Here is a 25,937-nt window from a genome sequence, read left to right on the forward strand (position 1 = left end):
AATATTGCTGCTTGTACCATAGATGATTTTTGCAGCGAGAACAAGCTTTTTAGAGTATTTCCCTCTTCTTTATCCCAACAGATTTTGCCACTTACGTAAAGTACTTCTGCCCCATACAGGAATTGTGGAGGGACCATTGCTAGATAGGCCTTTATAACCGGCCTATCCGACATTTCTCCGTGTACACTGTTAAATCTTTTTAGGCCCTTCACCGAAGCCGCTGCCCTCATTTTTAAGGTTTCCAGATGTGTACCATTTTAAATTATTCGGGAACCACATTCCTAAATATCGGTAATCCTTTACCCTCTCAAAGTTCTATACCAAGATACCAGGAGAACTTTATTTTCCTCCTCCCGAAACATAACATTTTGGTCTTCTCCATATTCACTACTAATTTTTTAATTAAACAGTATTCTTTAAACATGTTTAATTTTCCCTGAAGACCTATCTCCGTCTGGTCCATAATCACCAGATCATATGCATATACTAGGCAGGATACATGGTTTCCTCCCAGTTTCGGGCTAGCCCCTCTAACCTCTCTTAATTTTCGAGGTAGATCGGCTATGAAGAGGGAAAAGAGTAAAGGCGCAAGTACGCACACCTGCCTCAAGCCATTTCCAATCTGGATCTTCCCAGACAAACCTCCCTCCTCATCCAAAATTATTTGGGCACAGTTTTCAGTATGTAAGGCCTGGATCAGGGCCAAAAGGCCGTCCTGTATTTTATACCCTAACAGGGATGACCACAGCTGCTCCCTGTACACAAGATCGAATGCTGCGCGGACGTCCACCAACCAGCAGAATAAATTACCCCTCTGTTTCATTGACTTCCGAGCGATAGACCAGAGAGCAAAACAGTGGTCAACCGTCGACAGATCCTTTTTTGAACCCACCCTGTTCTGGGGGTACTATATTAATTAATTAATTAATTAATTGTGGGTTTCTAAAGCGCTAGAATCGACTCCCGAAGGAGTATCTCTGCGCTGTAGACCGCTGGGGAACCCGTCCTGGCTTTCCCTGTGAGATGGTCCCTACTGGGTATCTCCAAGGTGAAACCAGGCATCCCCGGCGTATGTGGGGGGCTGTTGTGGAGATGAGGTAAGCTAATGTCCAGAGTTGCCGAGTGTGATCCCTGGTTAGAGTAGGCACCGAGACAAGAATTATCGAGTCCGCTGCCCCTGGTCCTCGACCCTGCAGCATCGGGAATAGAACCCTGGTCCCGGGCCGTCCTCTGCTTCCGGGTCTGCCGCCTCTAACCAGTGAGCCACACCACTCCACTGATTATCACTATCTGATTATCATATGCCCACTCCTTTAACAAGCCCAGGATTACCTTGGAGAATACATTTTCGCCTATGTCCAGGAGATTTATCAAAGAGCTCTACTAATGATGTAAATCGGTTGACAAGTGTTGGATCAATGGCCGCTCAGGGAACTTAGAGTTTGGTTCGTAAAATTTCTTACTAGATGTTTGATTTTTTGGAGTATATGGACCTGGTGATGCGAATTGGATTCCTACCAAACCACCACAAAAGTTTTATTTGAATGTGTGTAATTGTTTCTTTTCTTTTTTTTTTTAGTAAGTCTTCAGTCGAGGGATCGAATTGGCACGGGAGGTCAAGTTGTAGACTGCAGTCGTCTCTTTGATAATGATTTACCAGATGGGTAAGATAATGTCATAATGAAACCCGTACCTTTAAGAGCTTGTTTGACATGTTTTGGCAACATTGAAGTCTATAGTTATTTTGAATAAAATGTTGTTAAAAAGTGTTGCTTGCTAAATTGTTTTCCATCACCTTCCGATCTGATCGTTCTTTAATTTTTTGTGCACCTTGTGTTGCTTTTCACCCAGCGAAACAAATCGTATGTTGTAATTAATAAAACTGGTTAACTGAGATGAGGAAAGCACCAGTAAGACTTTAACAAAAAATGAAACATCTAAGGGAATGTTTCTTCTATAAAACAGAGGTCCCAGGATCTAACCTCGGCCTGAAAGAGACCTCCACTTTTCGCATAGCTTGGGTCCATCAACTCCATCTATATATGTATTTGGAATTAGTTATTGTAATCTTTTAAATCAGCTTACACTTGCACACCCATCATTAGAATTGCAATATCACTAGACAAACCAAAATATGATGAATGTTCATTACTGTGCCATCTAGGACAGGAGTTTTATGCACTCATTACAAATCTATTCCTAGCCATGTTGCAGCTTGAAATGAGTAAATTCTAAGCTTGGATTGAATCACATCCGATTGTGTCTAGATTGTCATCAAGCATATGGCATCCACATATTACCTAATTTAGTCTACCTAGGAAAATTGAACACCCTCCTCATGTGCTTCACTCCCGTTTACTTTTTTCCGGGCATGATTACATTTAACTTGAATGTTAATGAGTGAGGTGACTTCCGTAGTGCTTTCATCAGAGAACAACATGATGCAGGGGCGCAAAGTAAGGTGCCAAAACAAGGAGCGACTAAAAACGAAAACATTTAACTAAAAAGGGCAGGTTTCTGAGAGAAAAAGCATAATTAAACACAGATATGATTGCTTTTCCAGTCATACCGCTGAAGCAATCAACACCATCCTAAACTGGATTGGCGATTTCCTAAAAGAAACCTGCATTTGTAATGCAATAGGTCTCGCATTTGCGCTGGTTTTTGAGCTATTTTTAATGTAAATGACATTGCCTTTTATTTATGTTTTGGTTTTTGAAACATAAATAAAAGCCATTGTCATTTACAATGCCAATATGTCAAACTCCCGTAAGTGCGAGACCTATTGCATTGCAAATGCTTGTTGTTACCGTAAAGCCCCTACTACAGAACATTGTGGCTCTTTTAACGTTACTCACAAAACAAACCAGTACAGGTAAAGCATGAGAGGGGAGGGGGGGGGGGCATGGCTACCGGCTGAACATGGTGGACGTGAGCTGAGACTGCTCCGTTCATCACCCTGAATATAAGCTTAAAATCCTGACATACCCGACTCCACGGCGCTCCCACTTCCACACCGAGGCAGCGGGACATACACGAAAGGTGCGTGGCTGGAATAGCGGACTGCCGGAAGCCATACGCGGAACTGCCGAGAACACATTCTAGAGAGGCCGCAGCCAGAGTGAAGCCGCGGCCCACAGTAAGAGTGCCGAGGTGAGGGGCGGCCGCTGAGGCTGATCCGCGCTGATCGTGACCTGAAGCCTGTAGCGCCTACAATTGCAGGGTGAGTGACTTATTTTTTCGATACCCCGTAGGAAGCGTCAGAATGGATGGAGATAACGCTCACGCCGAACGCCTCACAGGATCCCCTGGCGGGGACACAGGGAGACCGCCCCTCTCACCAGACGGAACTGAACACGAACCAGTCGGGACACACTCATGGCGCGACTGTCACAGATTCGACCCAGACACTGAATGTGGAAAAGACAATTGTAGAAGCAGCGCTCCTGACAACAACGGCCCTGGCAGCCCACGATGCCCAGGAACAGCCAGGCACGGACCATCAGTCTGGCACACGCACGGAGGTTTCGGACTCAGACACTAGCCTGCAACTCTTTCCGCGTATCACTGCGCAAATGGCGAACGAATTTTGAATGCCCGTGGTGAAGAGGACAGTTGCTAACGTATGTAGCCGTATAATATGATCAGGAAGAGGTGGGCACATGTGGACTGGGGTTATTTGTTATAACAGGGTGCACCCCAGGAAATGTCAGTGGACAATTACCGGGTGAGCGCAAACCGGACCCACCCCTCCCAGGCGAAGGCACAGTTACGCTTAATTGTTTTACCCACGTTGGGGTAACAGATGTTTGGTCCCCAGCTGGTTATGAGTGAGGACCTTCAGGTTGGGAAGTTAAGTATAGTTAAGGCACTCAGGTCAAGACCCATCCTGTCCAACGCAGCTGTTGTACTGGGTATAGCATTCACTGTATATTCTCCTCACTATGACGACACCTAACACATATACATTCTGCACCTGGAACGTGCGCGGAATGGGATCAGTGCACAAAAGGCACAGAATACTGGCACAATTAAACAGAAGGAAGATCAATATAGCTTATTTGCGAGAAACCCACCTATATAGGGCAGAAGGCTCCAAATTGCACCAAAAATGGAAGGGTCAGTTATTTGCCACCGCTTATTCAGCCTTCTCTAGGGGGGCTGCTATATGGATAAGAAACTCCATCCCTTTTAAATTGATAGAACAACGGGTGGACAAAGAGGGAAGATATGTATTCGTACGTGGGATATTGGATGGCTCCCCTGTAGTACTGGGATGCGTCTACGCCCCCAATACGACCAGGCGAAATTCCTTACCACTCTTAGCGGAGTAATATCAGACTGGTCTGAGCACGGATGGATAATAGGTGGGGACTACAAAGCGGTCCTGGACATCTCCCTTGATAGGTTCCACCCCCCACTGCACTCAGCCGATAGCAGAAAGCAGGCAGAGGCACTAGCACTCTGGGCAGAATGCTGGGACATGTCAGATGCGTGGAGAATCATCAAACACGCGGAGCATAGGGAGTATACCTTCTACTCACCACCACACAAATTACATACCAGAATAGATCGCTTTTTCTGTTCTAACACGCTCCTGGGGTCCATCGCCTCGGCTCTACACACGGGGAAGACACTCTCAGACCACAACCCAGTAGAACTAACAATGCACTGGGCAAGGGTCCCAACCCCGATACCAACTTGGCGCCTACCGCCGGGGATACTGGAGGACCCGGTTTTCAGGTCAACAATATCGGAAGCCATCACCGTGTTCTTTAACGAGAACGCGGGCACAGCTAGCTCCAGACAAATAGAATGGGACGCCTTCAAGGCAACTATACGGGGAGCGGCCATGGGCACAAAAATAGGCATAAGACAGATTGTGATGGAGAAACTTACGGAGGTGGAGGGCAGACTAGCGTTGCTGGAAAACGAGGCCGCGGGCACAAACGACCAACTTACACAGCTTCAAGAGGCCCATATACAGCACGCAGAGTTACTTGAGGAGTTACGGGTTATTGACTACAGGGAATATACGACTAGACAACACACTCAGGCCGACAGGTCGGGACCATTGCTAGCACGCATGGTACGAAATGCACCCATGTGTGCCCCTATAGTGGAGGTCAATGATCAGGCAGGGAAAACGATAGGGACGCAACTAGGCATCAATACAGCCTTTAAGGACTACTACACACAATTATACGGCCCGCACCCACCGATGATGGACATGACTTTCGAGTCCTTTATGGAAGACCTACCCATCCCTCAACTCACGCGCAGCGAGACGACCTAACACGCCCCATTACGACTGCAGAAATCAGACCAGCAATTAAAGCCTTGCCACAGAATAAAACTCCTGGGACTGACTGCCTACCGTACGAGTTCTATGTAGCATATATTGACTTACTAGCTCCGCAGCTGCATCTCCTATACCGAGAATTGATGGAGTCCAGCTCCCTACCACCCACGACTTTACAGGCACTGATGGTCTCCCTTCTAAAACCTGGTAGAGACGGTTTACAGATGGCGAATTATAGACCGCTGTCGCTCCTAAATACGGACTATAAAATTCTTAGCAAGATATTAGCGACAAGACTGAACCAATACATCCCAGCGCTTATACATGCGGACTAATTTGGCTTCGTGCCCGGACGGAGCACGGCGCTCAATCTGAGGAGACTGAGTCAGACAATGTTACACGAGGACGCACGAAGTGGGGCAGAGGGCTGTATCTCTCAGGACTTAAAGCAGGCATTTGATTCCTTACGATGGGACTATGTTTGCTGCCCTGGCAAGATTCGGCATACCGTCTGACTATCTGGCATGGGTGAATCTCTTATATTTGCACCCGACGGCACGAGTCCGCACTAATAAATGTATATCGGGGCAGTTTGCGATAACTAGGGGCACGCGACAGGGTTGTCCATTGTCGCCCCTACTTTTCATACTGGCCTTAGAACCCTTACTACACAGACTTCGAGCCCTAGCCACACCACGGGGGGTTCTGCGCAACCTAGTGCCACACACAGTATCGGCCTATGCAGACGACCTAATATTATACGTTAGGGACATGTCAGGCTGCCTTGAACCTATGCCTGAAATCTTTGAAACTTTCCGAGTAATTTCGGGCCTTGCTATAAATTAAACTAAATCATACGGCTACTATTTTGGTGACGCTCTAAGTGATACCCAGCTACAGTTTCCCCCGCATAGGTTCCAGATGGCTCCCTCGACCACCCCCTTTTGTACCGCTTTGGCCGCCATAAGTTGGCAGGGTATGCTCAGACGGGAGTCCCTTGCTCACTTTGCCACTGGATTCAAGCAAGCCTGGCTGAAGACGGCTGTAATGCCAGAAACCGGTCCTAGGAAGCTTGAGTCCGGTCCAGGGAAGGCATGGCTTGGCGGTTCGGGCTGGACTGTTCCCATGAGGCACAGGGTCAGTCTGATTTGCATATGGCCATGTCTGAACTGGGGTTGCGGAGTGGGCTAAAGAGCGGTGATGGATTAAACCCAGATCTGTTGACTGGGTGTGAGTGTTTGATTGGTTCAGATGCTCTGTCCATCACCAGCCCCTTTTGTACCATTCTTGCTGTCATCGGCACTAGTATCGTTGTCATCGGCACTAGTCTCGTTGTCATCTACACTAGTCTTATTGTTGTCATCAACGCTATTCTCACTGTTCTCCCACTGTTATCATCAGAGCTATAGTCATTGTTATCATCAGTGCTATTTTCATTGGTATCATCACCACTAGTCCCGTTGTTATCATCAGGGCTATTCTCATTGTTGTCCTGGGCACTAGTCCCATGGTTATCAGTGCTATTCTCATTGCTGTAATGGGCACTAGTCCCATTGTTATCATCAGCGCTATTCTCATTGTTGACATGGGCACTATTCCCATGGTTATCAGTGCTATTTTCATTGTTGGCATCGGCACTAGTCCCATTGGTATCATCAGTGCTATTCTCATTGTTGGCATCTGGACTAGTTCATTGTATTCAGTGCTATTCTCATTGTTGGCATTGGCACTAGTCCCATTGGTATCATCAGCGCTATTCTCATTGTTGTCTTGGGCACTAGTCCCATTGTTATCATCAGTGCTATTCTCATTGTTGGCATCGGCACTAGTCCCATTGGTATCATCAGCGCTATTCTCACTGTTGTCATGGGCACTAGTCCCATGGTTATTAGTGCTATTCTCATTGTTGGCATCAGCACTAGTCCCATTGGTATCATCAGATCTATTTTCATTGGCATCGGCACTAGTCCCATTGGTATCATCAGCGCTATTCATATTGTTGGCATGGGCTCTAGTCCCATGGTTATCAGTGCTATTCTCATTGTTGAATGGGCACTAGTCCCATTGGTATCATCAGCGCTATTCTCATTGTTGGCATCGGCATTAGTCCCATTGGTATCATCAGCGCTATTCTCATTGTTGGCATGGGCACTAGTCCCATTGTTATCATCAGCGCTATTCTCATTGTCATCGGCACTAGTCCCATTGTTGTCATCAGCGCTAATCTCATTGTTGTCATCGGCACTAGTCCAATTGTTATCATTGGCGCTTTTCTCTTCTTTGGCATTGGCACTAGTCCCATTGGTATCATCAGTGCTATTCTCATTGTTGGCATCGACACTAGTCCCATTGGCATCAGCGCTATTCTCAATGTTGGCATGGGCACTAGTCACATGGTTATCAGCGCTATTCTCATTGTTGGCATCAGCACTAGTCCCGTTGATATCATCAGTGCTATTCTCATTGTTGGCATCAGCACTAGTCCCATTGGCATCATCAGCGCTATTCTCATTGTTGGCATCAGCACTAGTCCCATGGTTTATCAGTGCTATTCTCATTGTTTGCATCAGCACTAGTCCAATTGTTATCATCAGTGCTATTCTCTTCTTTGGCATTGGCACTAATCCCATTAGTATTATCAGTGCTATTCTCATTGTTGACATCGGCACTAGTCCCATTGGTATTAGCGCTATTCTCATTGTTGTCTTGGGCACTAGTCCCATGGTTATTAGTGCTATTCTCATTGATGACATTGGCACTAGTCACATTGGTATCATCAGCGCTATTCTCATTGTCATGGACACTAGTCCCATGGTCATCAGCGCTATTCTCATTATTGGCATCAGCACTAGCCCCATTTGTATCATCAGTGCTATTCTCATTGTTGGCATCGGCACTAGTCCCATTGGCATCATCAGCGCTATTCTCATTGTTGTCATGTGCACTAGTCTCATTGGTATCATCAGCGCGATTCTCATTGTCATGGGTACTAGTCCCATTGGTATCATCAGCGCTATTCTCATTGTTGACATCGGCATTAGTCCCATTGTTATCATCCGTGCTATTCTCATTGTTGGCGTCCGCACTGGTCCCATTGTTATCATCAGTGCTATTCTCATTGTTGTCAGGAGCACTAGTCCCATTGGTATCATCATCGCTATTTTAATTGTCATCAGCACTAGTCCCATTACTGTCATCAATGTTACTCCCATTCACTTAGAACAGGTCTTGAAAACACTGAAATGCGGTGCCTGTTGCGGTTGCTGTTGTCTTCCTGCAGATTTTGAAAAGCCCTTGCTGTTGAATTTACTTAAAGAGCAGATCTGCCTTCTGAAGAATCGGACACAGTCTGGGTATCTGCTACAGGTGATTCTGGAAGGAAGCCAGGCACTGACCAAAGCAACCTCAATGGGTGACAATGTATATGCTAGGAATGCTGTCTGCTGTGAATTTTAACGATTTAGCCGTCTGCCAACCCCATAAAAATAGGTAGACTTGGTTTTATAAACATCGCTATCCTGGGAGGTGTGAAAGTGGACGAACAAAACACGGCTTCTTTCATTTAGTTGCTTCCTGGAGAAATGGACCCAAAAAAAAAAAACAGGCCTGCGAGTGTTGCCTGCGCGCACCACTGCGAGCCATGTGGTTTCAATTATCGCACTCGTTTCTGGGCACGATAATTGAAACCACATGACGGCCAGGGCGCGTAATGGACACCAATAGGCCATGGGCGGAGCAATGTGCCGGCCTTTGGCCTATTGCGTGCTCTCTTGGTAAAGAAAACGCATGCAAAGCCCAATAGCGTGCCCCAAAAGGAAAAGCACACGCTCTTACGTATGCAATTCCTAGGTCAGCTTCTGAAACCCCATTTTTACCTACTAAATGTCTCGCGCTGCGCGAGCAGTGCTGCGCACTGCAACGATAAGTGCGAGACTTAAAAAAAGGAAAAGGATAGGAGGCAAAAATACCTTGTTATAAGTGCAATGTACGCATCTCACCATTTGGGGGTCGCGAAGCCAGCAGACTAGTAGTGAGCTAAGCAGAAAAGCCAGACTAGTGCCTTCAGATGAGGTCTGCAGTACTTGTAGTATTATTCTGGTGTCCAAGGCACCACTGGACCGAGGCAAGAAGTGAAAGAACATTGAATGATTGAGTTTCAGATCTGGTTATTACCGCACCTATAGGACCGCTGCACTGGGCCAGCTGCTGACCTCCAGTGAGGATGGGAGTGAGATGTCCAGAAAGAGTAGGCATACAGTACCAAAACAGTGCTGTTCCATTCTAGTGTTGCCAAAGGCGCTGAAAAAGTATCTTCCAGTCATCACAGTGTAAGTCAAACTCTAATGTTAATGGTTGTGGTAGCGTCATAACTGTTATTGTAAATCGCCTTGAAGTTAACTCCTTGTATACATCTCAGAAACAGAGTAATCTACTTTGACTGTAATTGTTATATCTGCTAGAGACAACTAGCTGCAGATTCCTTAACTTAGAATAATCCCCAGGCGTCAGACTGGATCTGGAAATGTTTTGCAGCAGCACCACTGCGCGCCAGGGGACGGGGCCACACGACCCTGCCCTGACGTCGTTCCTGGATGTGACGTCAGCGAGGTCATATAAGTCCCTCCCGGCGCACTGACGTCAGTTTCCTTCTTTTCCGTGTGCAACGCAGATCCGGAGTAAGCGGAACCTCTGATCTGTTTTCAGGCCCCTTTTGACGCTTTTGTGTCTGGAACAGTGTGCGATGCCTTCGAGCTTTAAGACGTGTGCCTCCTGTTCGCGGAAAATGTCCGCAACGACCCACACCTTATCTGCATGTGGTGCCTGGGTGAACACCATGACTTGACAGATTGCGATGCCTGCCAACAACTCAAGCCGAAGTCCCAGCGGAAGCCTGTGCTTGCATGTCCCAGTCAGAGTCATCACGGCTCCTGGCCTCCTCTTCGGCGGATGGTTCCGGTAGCAGTTTGTTCCCGTGTGCGTCGCTCGCCCGTCCCTGGTAAGTCCTGTAGCTGAGGTCATCGACCTCCCTTCCTCCTGTTGTAGGGGCCACTAGTTCCTGGACTTCTCCGGACGTGCGCTCCAGAGGGTCTGCCTTCCCCTATCTGTCATTTCCTGGCACGGGGACGACTCGGACCCAGATGCAGGCCTCCCTTGGGCCCCCTCCTCTCCCTGGGGCATCCTCAGACCCCCCTTGCGTGCAGGGTCTCCGTTGGATTCGCCGGTGGGTTCGCCCCCGGCGCAGACTGAGCACCTTGCCTCAGGTGATGGAGGCCCATAGCACCACTAACGCGTTGCATAGTCCAGTGGGGTTCCCTGTGGCGTCGCAGGTGGTCGCTGATACTCGCAGCTCGTCTCCGAGTACCCCATGGCCCTCCAGACAGGCGGCAGCATTTTCGGAGGCCAGCACCGGTCCGGCGCTGTAGACTTGCCTTCCTTGCTCCGTTGCTTACTTCAGAGCTGGAGCCTGTTTTGGTTGAGGCAGAGTCGGTGCCGGTCCGGTGCTGTAGACTTGCCTCCCCGGATCCGGCCCCGCTCCTTACTTCGGAACCGGGGTCTGTTGTGGTTGAGGCCGAGTCGGCGCCGGTCGAGGTGCTAGGTCTTCGACTCCTCTCTGGGAGGTCGGCGCCGGATCATCGACTCCTCTCCGGAGGCCTCTGGAGAAAGTTCGGCGTCACCCCGACGTCTGTCGACGCTGGATCAGTCCTTGCCTCTCCCCCCTTGGAGTTTGTGGCTCTGGTGGACTCTCCGCCTTCTCAAGAGCCCCTTCAGGACCCTCATTCGTCCATGGGGCTTCCTACCTTTGGACATTTCTCTGCTCCTCCTTTCATCTACAATCCCCTTGGAGTGGGCGGCTCAGCTTACAGCCCTCGCCCACGGATGAGTTACTGTCCCCTCCTCGGCTGGTGCGGCCTTTGTGAGGGTTGTTTCCATGGCCGCCCGCATTCTGCATATGCAGCCCCCTTCAGTTCCCCTGCCTGTTGGATGTTAGCTAGGGATTGGGTTTTAAGTGAGGACAGGAAGTGGTAGCGCTCAAGCTTATCTGTGTGATGTTCTTGATTATTCTAAGTGAGTACGGTGCTACCAGGTTGGGGGATTAACCCAATAACCCAACACATTTGTATGGGTCAAGGGATCCACACTAGAAGCTAAGCACAGTCCCGGGCACACATGGTGAGGGTTTTAACAAGGTTCTTGTTTTTAAAAAAAGGGGGCGACGGTCAACTCCAGTGTTCGTTTTGAAAAGTTATTTTATAGGCCAGGACTGTATTGGACGAAACAATCAGCTGACACGTGTTTCGTCACTAGGAGTTATCCTGTGACTCTTCAGGGCTGTTCCGGGTCGGAAGAGAAGGTGAACTAACTAACCCCAGGGCACCGGTGAGAATTCCAACCCGGGTTGGGGTATGCGAAGAGCTGGATGCCTAGCTGGATAAAGCTAGTAGACAGAGGATCAAACTGGTGGCTGATCCCGGTAGTGAGAACAGATATGGACACTCTCAGGAGCCCCGAGTTAAGACCGTGGGCGGTTGAGTTACTCTAGGGTGCCAAGGAGGGTGTGTCGTGGTGATTGGGTGGCAGGTGATGCCTAGGAGTATTAGTTCAGACTTCCAGTGTCTGTATACGCCGAGGAAAGATGCAGGAGTTGAAGTGGGTAGGGCGAGGCCGGTTAGAGAACTGGTTTGAGCCGGTTCTGGCTGGCTGGCCACCATCCCTGTGATTTTTGCGATATCTAGGGGGTTTCAAATTGCGACCTACCTCATTAATATTTGAGGTAGGTCATTTGCGATCCCTTAGGAATCGCAAAAAGTGTCCAACACATGTCCATGCATGCCGTTTTGCGATTTGCTAATTGCGAATCGCAAGGATTCATAATTAGGAAATTGCAAAACGGTTTCTTCATGCATCTGGCCCATAGTACCTACAATTGGATCGCTGGAAGCCACACAAACATACTAAAAGACACGTACAATTTCAGCAACACGTAGCATTAGTAAAAGTACCATCAAGAAATAACTCCATTGACGTGCACCTTATCACGCTAGCAGAGCACTGGCACAACACAAATCTCATCTCAACCTACTTCAATACGTTGGTAGTATGTGAAAGCACAGCCTCCTCATACATCTTTCTATGTTAATTATTTAAAGTCAGGAGTTAGCTGGTTTATGAAGGCAAGACCATAAGGAGACATGAGAACACCACCCCTTTGAACCAAACTATCAAGAAAGAATCCTTACTCCCAAAAAGCACTGAGACCGTATTGGAAACAGTGGGCAGTAACCATATAAAAACTCTAACACAACCAGTGGGAAAACATCTTCCGACATTGTGCTTTCCCTGATGAAATAACCATTTTTTCTTTTTGAGGTTTTTTTTTTAGTAACACTACATTGGGTAATGATAAAAACTTTGGGATCAAGTTAAGAAGATACTTTTTTCATTGTATCTACAGCAGTTGTAACTAGTGCATTGGTCTTAGCAAGAAAGTGAGCCCAAGGTAGAGAACTGGAGGCCTCACATTTGTGGGCTGCATTCAAAGTGTACTTTGTGCTGTGCTTTGCGGGAAATGACCTTTGCCACGACTCTGGATCAACGAGTTCCAGAGTCACGCAAGCCAAACAACGACTCCGCCTTGACCACGACTCAGCCTTAACCATGCATGTGCGTGGTTAAGGCTAATTTGGTCTAGTGTACAGTGAAAAATCGTGGTAGAGGAATGCGTGGTAAAAAAATATGTGGTTTAGACGAAGTCGTGGTAGCGACCTCGTTGTTAGGGTACTCGTTGTGGAACTCGTTCCAACGTAAAACCATGCTTTGCATTTCCCACTTAGTGATCCTGATCTAAGCCTATTGCCCTGCATGTTAAAACAGGAACCATATGTCCCTTAAATAGAACTGGAGCAGTTCTCAATTCTCATTGTTTTTTTATGCCATTGGTGCTTCAAGGTGCCTGAATCCTGTTTGTCTAGTTAGCATGATGGATTAGAGAGAGGATTCTCCCCAAAATGGAGAAGTATGCATGCAAACTAGCTTTGAAGTAGAAACTGGACTTATGGTATCTTGGTACTGTGCTGCTTTGAAGATCTGGTAATTAATGTAATCTTTGTCTGTCACTAGTCTCAGAGCAATGTGGGGGATTCCATGACTTTGTTGATCACAATTGAATCAGCCTCGAAGAGTATTTTGGATCTGAAAGAGACACGTTAGTGATAGATTCCTTACCTTAGAATATCCCTAGGCGTCAGGCTGTATCCGGAAAGTTTTGATAGCAGTACCTCTTCGCGTCAGTAGGTGGCGTCATGCGGCTCTGCATCTGTCGCTGGTGTTCGAAGCACCAAGATGACGTCACGGAGACTACTTAGGCGCCACCCATGCATGCTGACATCCGTTCTTTCTTTTTCAGCTCCAGTAAGCGCAGATCCGGTTAGAGCACGTAACTTATTCACTTTTTGACTATCTTTTTTGGGAATTTTTGTCTCTGTTTGGTCTGGTTTTAAGTCCTGTGGGGCCTGCCAGAGCAACAGGTCGGTGGCGGACCCCCACGACGTCTGTCTCTACTGCCTGGAGTGCGACCCTGACTCTCGGTTCTGTCTGGACTGTCGGGCCATGGCCCCGAAGGCCCTGAGGGAGCGGCGCCAGAAGTTGCTTGCGGTTTGGCATTCGTCCCAGCGCCGTTCGCAGTCTACGTTCTAGGGAATGCTCGTGGGGCCACCATCACCGCTCCTCGGGTTCCTAGTCTTCACCCTCAGATTCGGGTAAGAAACGTCTCAAAAAGAAGTTTAAGAAGTGTTGTCACTCTCCGACGTCCCCCTGTTGGTCCCCGGATGCGGACGAGGGGGACAGGCTCCTTCGGAGCCTGGGAGTCCGGCTGCCTACCTGCCTTACCCAGGTCCGTCGGCGACTCCCGCACAGATGCAAGAATTTCTTGCTGCCATGGACCGCCTGTTTAGACCTTGGGCTCCTGCCGGTGCGCCTTAGGGCCCGTGGTCCTTTGCCAGGATCCTGCCGGACCGCCGACTCCACTGGCGGCTCCTGCCCTGCCGCCACGGTCTGCGCCGCGCAGGTGGAGGATGTCTGGGAAGGGTCCGAGGTCTCTCTGGCTCGTCAGTGTGACTCTGAGCAGGATTGGGAGGACGAGTTGAAGGAGGCTGGAGGCCTCGATGTCTCCTCTGATCCGGGGTTTGCCTCTCCCCTGCCTACTATGGAGGAAGGCGCCTCGAACACAATGGCGCTCCGTCGGGCAGCTGAGGTCCTTAACCTTGATCTCCCTACAGTCGCACTAAAGACTAATCTCCTTACTGAGGTGCTCCAGTCGGCGTCCACGTCTTCGGAGCCCCTGCTTCCCTTTAATGACGCCCTCACTGACGTCTTGTTGGGCACTTGGTTGTGACCAGCCACAGGAGCCCCTGTGGATAAGAACGTTGCCAGACGTCATCGTCCGGTGCCAGGTGATCCTCCGTTTCTGACCACTCATCCGACGCCCGAGAGTCTGGTCATTCAGGCTTCGACCTCCCAGATTGCCTTTCCCACAGCTCTGCCGGATAAGGACTCTAAAAGGCTGGAGCAGTTTGGCAAATGGTTGTTCTCCTCGACCAGCTTGGGGCTGCGCTCGGTGAATACCGCATGTCTGTTGGGCCGCTATTTCCACGCGGTGTGGGATACAGTTGCTCAGGTGTTGCCTCAGTGTTCGGAGGAGGTCCAAGTGGTGCTGTCCCATACTGTGGCCGAGGGTAAGGATGCAGCTAAATTTGTAATTCGTTGTGGCTTAGACACCGCGGACTCCCTCGGAAGGGCAATTTCAACGACTGTGGCCACGTCGCCACGCCTGGTTGAGATCTACTGGGTTCTCTCCGGACGTCCAGAGTTCTCTTATGGACATGCCCTTTGACGCCACTCTCCTGTTTGGTGATAAGGCTGACAGTGTGCTGGAGCGTTTTAAGGACTCTCGGGCTACGGCCAAGTCCTTGGGCCTTTCCGCACGCGCCCAGGCACGTCTACAGTTCATTCCTTTTGTGGCCATGGAAGGGGCGCCCCTGCCCGCTCGTTCAGTCAAAAGCCTGTGCAAAACCAAACTCAGCGCGACCGTGGTCGTGGAGGCCACCGTGGCGGCACAGGGGGCCAGCGGGTGGGTCAGTCCACCTCCGCTACCGCAGCATCTGCCTCAAAGCCTTCCTAGTCCGAGCTTTGTGGTGCACGCCAGTGGGCGGCAGGATTTGGCATCACCTTCCCCACTGGTGCTCTGTCACTTCTGACAAGTGGGTGCTGCAACTTTTCCAGAGGGGTTACTCCCTCCCCCTGGAGTCTACCCCCCCTGCCATGCCACCTCAGTTCCACCGCGCTTCTCCAACAGGAAATTATGGCCCTCTTGGCCAAGGGGGCCATCGAGCGCGTTACTGGACCAGAAGTAGGATGTGGTTGTTATTCCCTCTACTTTCTGGTTCCCAAGAAGGACAAAAGGAGCCTGCGCCCCATCTTGGACCTCAGGAACATCAATCGCTTCCTCCGGAAGGAGAAGTTCAAGATGTTGACTCTGGCTCAGGTCTTGGCTGCCCTCGACCCTGGAGACTGGATGGTAGCGTTGGACTTGCAGGACGCATAAGTTCACATCCCCGTCCTGCTTTACCTGCGGTTCACGGTAGGCCAGGAGCATTTTCAGTTTGCCGTGCTCCCCTTTGGCCTTACCAGCAAACCCTCTGGTGTTCACGAAAGTGATGACTGTGGTCGCAGCTCACCTGTGCAGGTCAGGGGTGTCAGTCTTTCCCTACCTCGATGACTGATTGTTAAAGGCTGGCTCGCCCCAGGCAGTTGTCACCCACCTTCAGACTATGGCCGACTTCCTGCATTTGCTGGGGTTCTCCATCAACGTGTCAAAGTCGCAGCTGAGTCCCTCTCAGAAGGTCCCCTTCATCGGAGTAGTTCTGGATTCGACGCAGTTTCAGGTCTATCCTCCCGAGCAGCGTGTCTGGGATATTCAGGCTATGATTCAGATCTTTCAGCCTTTGTCCCGGGTTTCAGCCTTTGTCCCGGGTTTCAGTCAGGATGACCCTCCGGCTCCTGGGCAGCTGGAACTCTGATTCTGTAATAGGGGATCTCTGTGTATAGTCTTAATCTAGTGAATAGTCCCGCCCATGTGCGTGGATCCCGGAGCACTCAAAAATAATCTCTTAAGCTGTCTTCATTGCAGTCCTGCATAGACACTTAAGAGAAAATTAAAGACAATAATGCAGCCTGTACTTACAAGGCTACACTGTCCAGTACTTCAACTAGAAATGCCAAGGAAATTACACCAATAACACATTTAAAACAATCTGTCAAGTTTCACGTCGAGAGGGTTCAAGAAGGCGTAGGCGCTCGCCGTCGAGGCGACACCGCCGTTCACCGTCGACTCGACATTCAACGTCGAGAAGACTATCATCTACGCCGAGGAGACGATCATCGACGCCGAGGAGACCATCATCGACGTCGAGGAGACGATCATCGACGTCGAGGGGACGATCATCGACGTCGAGGGGACGATCATCGACGTCGAGGGGACGATCATCAACGTCGAGGCGACTATCATCAACGTTGAGAAGGCGCTCAGCGTCGAGGAGGAAAGCATCGTCGTCCAGGAGGCGTTCCAAAGCTAGAACTGTGTCCTCTTTCCACGAGTCCACGGTCGCGGCGGCGAAGTCGCTAGACTACCAGGGTTATGTCCTCTAGGTCCCCCCCCTTCAGGTCAGGCGAAGAAAAGGAGAGTAGAAAAGTCTCCAGACTCGGAGCACTCGCAAGTCTATTCGCCCTCCAAGCCGAGGTCGCCTACACCTCCTCCGTTACCCAAGGGCCCGCCTCTGCGCAAACAGACGCCTCCTCCACCTCCTCCTCCTCCTCATCGTCCTCCGTCTCCTACACCACCACCACCTCCTCCGAGGTCTGTCTCGTTGCTACATCAACCGCCGCCTACGGGGCCACCACAACCTAGGCTCCCGTTTCGACCTCCACAGCTCCCTCCTCTACGGTCGAGATCTCGCTCCAGACGGAAGGATAGATCTAGGAGTCGCCGTCGCTCTTCTAGGAGATCCAGACAGCGCCACAGGACGGACCTGTCGAGGTCCCTTCACACGGATTCCTCCAGTGCCAGGGACTATTCACCTACTCTGTCGGACTCCCCTCGGACGAGGGTGTCTCCAGTAGACGACATAGTCTCCTTCCAGGACGTGTTGCTGCGAGGGGCGACTAAGCTGGGCATCACGCTCACGGTGCCCGCGCCATCGACTTCTGTCATTTTTGAAATGCTGCACAAGAAGTAGTTATCTCGCCCTTTGGTGCCTGGGCTGGTGGAACCTGCCATGGAGCTCTTCCTCACCCCTGCGGCTACGAGATCGGCACCTTCCAGGCTGCAGAAAAAATATAAGGCTCCTGACTCGGACCCAGCGTTTTTTCGTTTGGGTCCCCCGCTGGACTTGGTAATTGTGACGGCGGCAAAAAAACAGCACGCCACCACCCCGTCATCGACAGTGCCTCCTGATAAGGAGAGCCGCTGGATGGATTCTGCAGGCAGGAAGGTTTGCGGGACGGCCTCCACCGCAATGAAGGCCACAAGTGCCTCAGCACTGTTGGGACGTTACGATTGGGATCTGTTGGAGTCCCTCCAACAGTTCTCAGAACACCTTCCCTGGGAGAAACGGGAAGATTTCCAAGAGATCCTTGCTGAAGGACTGCTGGCCTCCAACCAGGTGATAAGCTCGGCGGCAGATTCCTCTCTCTTGGCAGCCCACGGGTACTACCATGGGGTCAACCTGAGGCGCCACGCCTGGTTATGTTTTACATCCTTGAAGCCCGAGGCGCAGCATAGAGTTGCCAACCTACCCTTTTCGGGCGAGACCCTCTTCGGGAAACATGCGGACAATGAGATGGCCCACATGAAGGCGGAGGCGGAAACCCGGACGGCTGTCGGGTTGGAAAAGCCTAAGGAACAGAAAAAGACCTTCTGCCCGTTCCAGAGGCGGTACGGGGCGCAAGCCAGAGGGCAAGGTCGACCGGCTGGACAGCAACAACAGCAGCAGCAGTTCCAGCGGAGACCGTTCCAAAAGCGCCAGAGGGGCCGAGGTGGTCAGCAGTCTTCCTCCGCGACCAAAGACCCGGCTGGGTCTAGGCCCGGAGGTGCTACTTCCCCTTCATCCGTTACCCGCTCCGGTGGGGGGAAGCATCCAACATTGCCTGGCAGAGTGGAGAAAAATTACTCAGGACAAGTGGGTGCTGAATATTGTTTACAATGGATACAGTCTTCATTTCACCAGCCGGTCTCCAGCAATTCCACCGGTTGGCTCGCAGTTCCAGCTGCGCGAGCTCCAGGTGGAGGCCTATACCCTGTTAAGAAAAAGGGCGATAGAAGACGTCCCTCTGTCACAAAGGGGAAAGGGTCTTTACTCACGATTCTTCATAGTACGGAGAAGGACAAAAACGAGTTCAGACCCATTCTGGATTTGCGACAAACAATTGGATTCGCAGGGAAAAGTTTCGCATGCTGTCTTTGCACCAGATTTATCCTCCGCTGTAGAGAGGATACTGGCTGTGCACGATAGATGTGCAAGTTGCGTACTTCCATGTGCCCATTGCACGGAAACACGAAGTTCCTGCGCTTCTTCGTCGGCACCAATCACTATCAGTACACCGTACTACCGTTTGGACTGAAGTCTGCACCCAGGACTTTTTCGAAATGCATGGCTGTGGTGGCAGCGTACCTGAGAAAGAACAAGGTGTTTGTCTACCCGTACCTGGACGACTGGTTGATCAAGGCATCCACCTTCCAGGAAGCGAAATTGCTCTTCAACAGGACGGCCGTCCTGCTGAACCGACTGGGGTTGCACATAAATATGTCCAAGTCTGTTCCGATTCCGGTCCAGTGCCTGCAGTACTTGGGAGCCTCCATGAATACGCTGTCAGCAAGTGTCTCCTTCAGAGGAGAGACACTTATCGCTCCTTCGGAAAGCTCAGGTTCTCCTAGCTGCTCCATCTACAACAGTGAGGACGGTGTCTTCTCTACTGGGGTCGATGGCCTCTTGTATCTTCCTTACTCCGCACGCGCGCCTACACATGAGGCCGCTGCAGGAATGTTTGGAGGACCAGTGGGACCAGAGGAAAGGGTGCTGGGACGACAGGATCCAGTTGTCTCTTCACACCCTACAGTCCCTGAGATGGTGGTGCTCGGCAGAGAATTCCTTTCCACAAGGACATCCCAACCCAGACTATCGTGACGGATGCGTCTCTCCTGGGCTGGGGAGCGCATACAGATCCAAGAGACGTGGTCTCCGGCAGAGTCCACGTATCACATCAATTTCTTGGAGATCAGAGCTGTTCACTTGGCACTTAAGGCCTTAAATCCATCCTTCCAGACAAACTCCTTGCTTGTGCAGACGGACAATACGACCACGATGTATACCCTCAACAAGCAGGGGGGCTCAAGATCGCGCACACTGTCACAGGAGGCGCAGGTGATCTGGCACTGTCTGCTAGCCAGAGGACTGGCGATAACGGCGACTCATCTGCCCGGTGTGCAGAATGTTCAGGCGGACGCCCTCAGCAGGTTGCTTCAGGAAAACCACGAGTGGGTCATAAACGACGAGGTGCTCCACGACATCTTCGCCATTTGTGGGGCACTCGAGACGTGGATCTATTCGCCACCGCTGAAAACCGCAAATGCCGCGACTTCGCCTCGAGGTATTACCAACCGGGGACTCTGGGGAACGCGTTATGGAACAGCTGGCCGAACAGCTTTCTGTACGCTTTTCCACCCATTCCGACGGTGCTCATCAAGCTGGCCCAGTCCCGGGCATGGATGCTCCTCATTGCTCCGGAATGGCCCAGGCAGTGGTGGTTCACGGACCTGCTTCATCGGTCGATCCTGCCTCATCGGCGGCTGCCGTGTTGGCCGGACCTTCTCACGAAGTTCGGGGGGCAGATGGTGCACCCCAACCTCTCATCGTTGAGTTTGGCGGCATGGCTCCTGAGATAGTGCAATATGGCCAATTAAATCTTCCTGAGGATTGCATGGACATATTGAGGAGGCTAAGAGGCTGTCTACTATGACCTCTTATGCTTAAAAATGGAAGAGATTCTGCATCTGGTGCATGTCTAAGAACTATGATCAGACGACCTGCAAGGAGGATGTCATCCTTCCATACCTTCTGCATCTAGCTCAGTCTGGCCTTAATTTCCATTCCATTAAGGTTCATCTGGCTGCATTGACTGCTTACAGAAAATGCCCTTCGCAGACGTCCTTCTTCCAGATTCCTGTGATTAAGGATTTTTTGGAATGGTTGAAGAAGGTGTTCCCTCCTGTTCGGCTTCCTTCGCCTTCGTGGGAACTGAATATGGTGCTGTCCAAGCTGATGAAGGAACCTTTTGAGCCTATAAACAAGGCTTCACTGCAGCACCTGTCTTGGAAGGCGGCGGCCCTTGTGGCCATTACATCGGCCCGCAGGGTGAGTGAAATTCAGGCATTGTGTTGCCAGGAACCTTATACTGTTTCATGCTGCGAAGGTTGTTATGCGTACTCACCCTAAGTTCCTTCCCAAGGTGATTTCTGATTTTCATGTTAATCAGACTATACCTTTACCAACATTTCTCCAGAATCCTTCCACTCCAGCGGAACGGTCTCTTCATTCCCTGGATGTCAGGAGGGTATTGAAATTCTATCTGGATAAGACCTAGGATATTCGTAGATCCGACCAATTGTTTGTCAACTATGGGTCGGTTAGGACTGGTCTGGCTACTTCGAAACAGTCCATCTCTAGGTGGATTGTGTCATGTATCCAGCTCTGTTATCAGAAAGCGAATAAGACCTTAGGGGGTAAGCCTAAGGCTTATTCTACCTGGGGCAAAGCAGCTACAACAGCTTTGCTTCGAAATGTTCCCATTGCTGAAATCTGTAGGGCGGCCACTTGGAAGTCGGTCCACACCTTTGCTAAGCATTACTGTCTGGACTCTGATGCCAGAGCAGATGCTCAGGTCGGGCAGGCTTCGCTGCGAAATCTGTTCGCATAATAGTGGTGTTGTCTTTTTTTCTCCACCGCCAGGTTGTTTTTTGGATGGGCTTGCCATTCTATTCACTAGATTATGACTATACACCGAGATCCCCTACTACAGAAGGAGTAGTTTCGTACCTGTAAATCCAGTTCTGTAGTAGGGGTATCTCTGTTATAGTCATAAGCGCCCACCCTCCTCCCCGGTGGAGAAAATGGTACTGTGATGTATGCTACAGGCCTTGATTTATGCACCTTCAAAAATAACTGAAAGTAAAAGGAGTGGGCTGTGCATGCTGGGATACCGAGGGTCCCTAGAGAGTTCCTTAAAGGCACAGTATCCTTTTTCCAGACACATAATGGCAGCCTATGGAGGCTTGTCTGTCCATCCCTTCCTCTCTATCATTCCGAGGATTTGGTGAGGGGAGGAAAGTTTCTCTATGGGTTAAACTTGACAGATTGTTTTAAATGTGTTATTGGTGTAATTTCCTTGGCATTTCTAGTTGAAGTACTGGACAGTGTAGCCTTGTAAGTACAGGCTGCATTATGGTCTTTAATTTTCTCTTAAGTGTCTATGCAGGACTGCAATGAAGACCGCTTAAGAGATTATTTTTGATTGCTCCGGGGTCCACGCACATGGGCGGGACTATTCACTAGATGATGACTATAACAGAGAAACCCCTACTACAGACCTGGAGTTACAGGTAAGAAACTACTCCATCCGTATTCCGGTTGTCCACTCGACTCTGCATGCTCTTCCAGGTCACGGGATCGCACCCGCAGCTCGCACAGGAGTCATCCGATGGTTGGCACCAGCCAAGCCGGTTCCGATTTTAAGGATACAATAACGGATGCCAGGGGTTTTGCCCCGGACGGCAAGTAGCTCTCCTAACAGGCAGCCATCTTCCTCGGCTGTAAGCCACACCCCCGTCCCACAAAAGAAATTATTATATGTAAACGTAAAAAAATAATGAATTATTTCCCACAGATACGCTCGTCTAAGAACTACTATCTCATTTTTTATTAAACCTTTTTTCTTCATATTCCAGCAGCCATTCAAACCTTCCACACTTTACTCTTTTGCTTGACCACATCGACCACTTTCATTGCGATTAACTACTCAACTCAAATTCCACACTCTCCCATCTTGCGTCTTAATAGACCAGTTCATTTCATCAGACGTATAACCTTTGCGTGTGGAAAATTACCTTTGGGAACTTTTACAAAAACTTCCTATCAAACTGTGTTTTACTCTCATACCGTCTTTCTTTTTTTCCACAGCCCTTGTGGACTTTAATCAAATTCCCTTTGCTCCAACACATTCACCTTGTTGTTACAGGTATTGGGATGCCTCCCCCTAAAAGATCATAAGGGAGATCTCCGAGTGGAGCAGTGTAGGCATTATTCTGTATGCCCACAACATATTAAGTATTTGTTCTCTGCAACACTCTTTACTTCAATCTTTCAACCACACCATTGATGTCTTGATGGCATAGGGATGCTTTCTTCTGTTTGAGCCCTTCTTGTTTTGAGGAGTCTTCCATTTCTTTGAAGATTAACTATACCCCTTTGTCCATGAGAAACACTTTAGGATTACCTTTTATAAATAAGTGATCCTAAAACCTATTATTCACCATACCCGGGATCACATCCAAAACTATTTCCAATTCTGGTCAACGAGAAAACAAATTGACTAGTGCAATTCCATAATTTAAATCTTTTCCTTCTTGTGTGGGGCTTGCAGTATCCAACTGAATCTCTTCCCAGGGTTCTGAGGGAGATTCTCTGCATTCCACAGGAATAGTTGTGATCTTTTTAACTTTGTTGCTGTCTAGGCACTCCGTACTACTTCTCATAGCTATTTCTACTGTTCGATCTTGTCCTAGCCACTAGAAGTCAGATGTCAGCCTTACTTTCATCTAATCTCTAATGCCCTCCATAAGTAATTTCTATTAATTTGGATCTAACATTGTGTGGGGGAATTAACCTAGTTCCTCCAAAAACCTGTCTATCTGCAACATCCAATTCCTTGTGAACCCTCCAATAAGGTAACATCTCTTATTTGAGTTCCCTCCTACATGGCCACACTTTGCAATCCACTCTAATAATTCCATCCAGATTTTGTCCAATTTCATTTTATGTAACCATCCCTGTTGTCACTCACCAATGTTCACTTCCCCCCATCAGTCTTAAACCTCCTCTGTGTCTAATACTGTCTCACCTTACCTACTCAGGAAATCTGCCGAAACCTTTTTGACACCTGGAATGTATACCACCTCAAAATCGTACTCCTGTAAGAAAAAACTACCTACATGAAAATTCTCTTAGACCTTATCCTAGCCCTTTTTAGGTCTCGCTGAGTCAGCGCATGCGTTGCTCTGCGAGATATTTAATCAGGGCTTTTAAAAGTGCTACCGCGGCTCTTTGTGTGGCATTCTGCATGCGGTTACGCACACAGACACGAGCAGCGTCACCATATGGCGTTCCTCTCACTCGGCCAAGGGTGCGCGCCTCGCTTCAATGCCCATGCCCCTCCCCCACCACAGAGCGCGTCTCGCAGCTTGTTTTTTTTTTTAATTGCTTGTGGCGCCCTTTCAGCACGATCACTTTCACTTTTTCACAATGGCTTCATTACTTCACTACGCGGCGGACTCCAGCGTTCCACCGTGTTTGTTTACCATTGGCAATAGCGCACGTCTTACTCAGCTCACGTTCTTCGGCGCCGTCACTGGTTCATTTCTATTTTGTTTTCACTATTGCCATTTCACAATGACTTTATCACTTTGCGGTGGACATCTACGCTCCGTTGTTTTCAGTTTTCACTATTCCACAATGGCTTCATTACTTCACGAAGCGGCGGACTCCAACGTTCCGTGTTTGTTTACCATTGGCAACACTGCTAACCTATCAGCGCACGTCTTACTCAGCTCACGTATGCCCTTATAGCTCTTCGGCGCCTAATGGTCAGTTGTTTTCTACCTCGTTGGCATGGTGATGGTTTGCCACGGACTTGCTGTAAGTGATGATTTATTTAGTTAATAGGGGGTTTTAGGTACGATTGTTGATTACAACGGCATCTACATTTCTACTATGCTGAATCCATTCTGACAGTCTTCCTGTATTGCCTTAGGTTTTCGAGTCTACCCGCAGGGGTGACTGTTTTCAGTACACAATCTGTAATATTTGTGTGAATGCCCGGGATGTTTGTTTCTGTTGGTTTTGTTTTTTACTTTTTTTTTCTGCACATATGCGGTATTTTTGGCCTTCTGGCATGTGTGCATTGTAACAGAATTAACTTGATCTGGTGAAGGACTGCTACACACCTGTTTCAAATATGAAGTTCTTTACTAAGTGGCTGTTTATTCATGTCATTCGGAGGCAACTGCGCTTTTCCTGATTATTGGGAGCCCTTTTGACCCAATATAGTAATTTATCCGGTTTATATCTTTAGATTATGGGCTCTGTGACCGCGTTTTACCAAGGTTTACTTGATTTGATCAGTGTCTTTTTCTGCTAAAAGTTTTTTGTCCGCATAAGAAGCAAGAAACGCTCAATGAGGTTGCTACATTATGAGATATCCTACTAGTCCCGACCGGGGCTTATTAATAAAACTTGAATCTGTCGCATTTTGACTCGTTGATATTCTCAGTGTTATGGCTCCCCCTCCCATCGCCCCAGTAAATCATTACCCCATTACAGCTACCTAAAATTACAATTTCTATTATTTGACCTACTAACGTGAGTACTAGCAAGAAGGCAGCTGTGTCCACATTTTGCCCGACACATCAGGCCTGTTTGCCGGCTGGGAGTCGCTTGGTCTGTAATTAGTCGGCACTCATCCTTCTGCCTCGCCTCCTTCTAAATACAGCCAGCACACATCCCGCCTCCTTGAGGATGCATTAACACGCTTCTGTTCTAGAGTTCCACAGCACGAATTAGTGTTTCCCACGTTCTGTGCGCTGCAGCTGCTGCAGGCGCCTGTCCCCATTGCGCTCCAGGCCCCTTCCTAAGGATGCTGCATGCACTGTTAGACCTGGTAGCCCTGTGTCCCACCCCCGACCCCGGTCTCACCCTCCTCCCCATGCCATCTATGGACGCCAGGCTGATAGCTCAAACCTGCCAGGAGCGGCTGTGTTCACATTACCGGATCAGAGAGACCCCAACACGGAGACAGGGACAGATACAGCCGTGTGTCGGTGACAGCACATGCATTCATTCACCACCAAGTGCATTCTACAGCATTTGTTTTCATGGGGTGATGTCAATGATCCGAAAACTCGTCTTTATGCAGGCAGATGCTGCCTGTTCCCTGCCGAGATCACGGGCCTGTGCTTCATGTTAAAACTAATAGCCCAATCTAAACTCATGCACAGAAACACACTGTAGACCCACACACAAGCTGCTGGCTAATTCATCTCTTCCTGCACTTTTAAGTATTTAGAGAAGAACAGTGGTGTGATAATCTTCTTGACTTTGCCCATTTATTATTGCTTTATTTGGCCTGGCGTTAGCCAAGACCTTTTGATTCCTAAATGTATGCATATGCAAGCCCACTTCATTCATTGGTCTTTTGTTATCTCATTCATAGTTTTCTTCCCTCCTTACAACTTCCAGCACGTGGCATTGGATCA

At 49.2% G+C, this 25,937-nt stretch overlaps 1 protein-coding gene across 2 annotated transcripts in view; it reads left to right on the forward strand.

Moving 5' to 3' along the window:
* Positions 1-25,937, forward strand: part of SMURF2 (SMAD specific E3 ubiquitin protein ligase 2) — a 1,185,768-nt gene that overhangs the window by 574,076 nt on the left and 585,755 nt on the right. For both annotated transcript variants that reach the window (XM_078654335.1, XM_078654336.1), the window contains one exon: positions 1,580-1,664. In XM_078654335.1, coding sequence (XP_078510461.1) covers positions 1,580-1,664 — 85 coding nt within the window. The remainder of the gene's footprint in view (positions 1-1,579; positions 1,665-25,937) is intronic.

Source organism: Lissotriton helveticus, chromosome 7 (genome assembly GCF_964261635.1).
Source record: "Lissotriton helveticus chromosome 7, aLisHel1.1, whole genome shotgun sequence".
In the NCBI taxonomy this organism is placed as follows: Eukaryota; Metazoa; Chordata; class Amphibia; order Caudata; family Salamandridae; genus Lissotriton; species Lissotriton helveticus.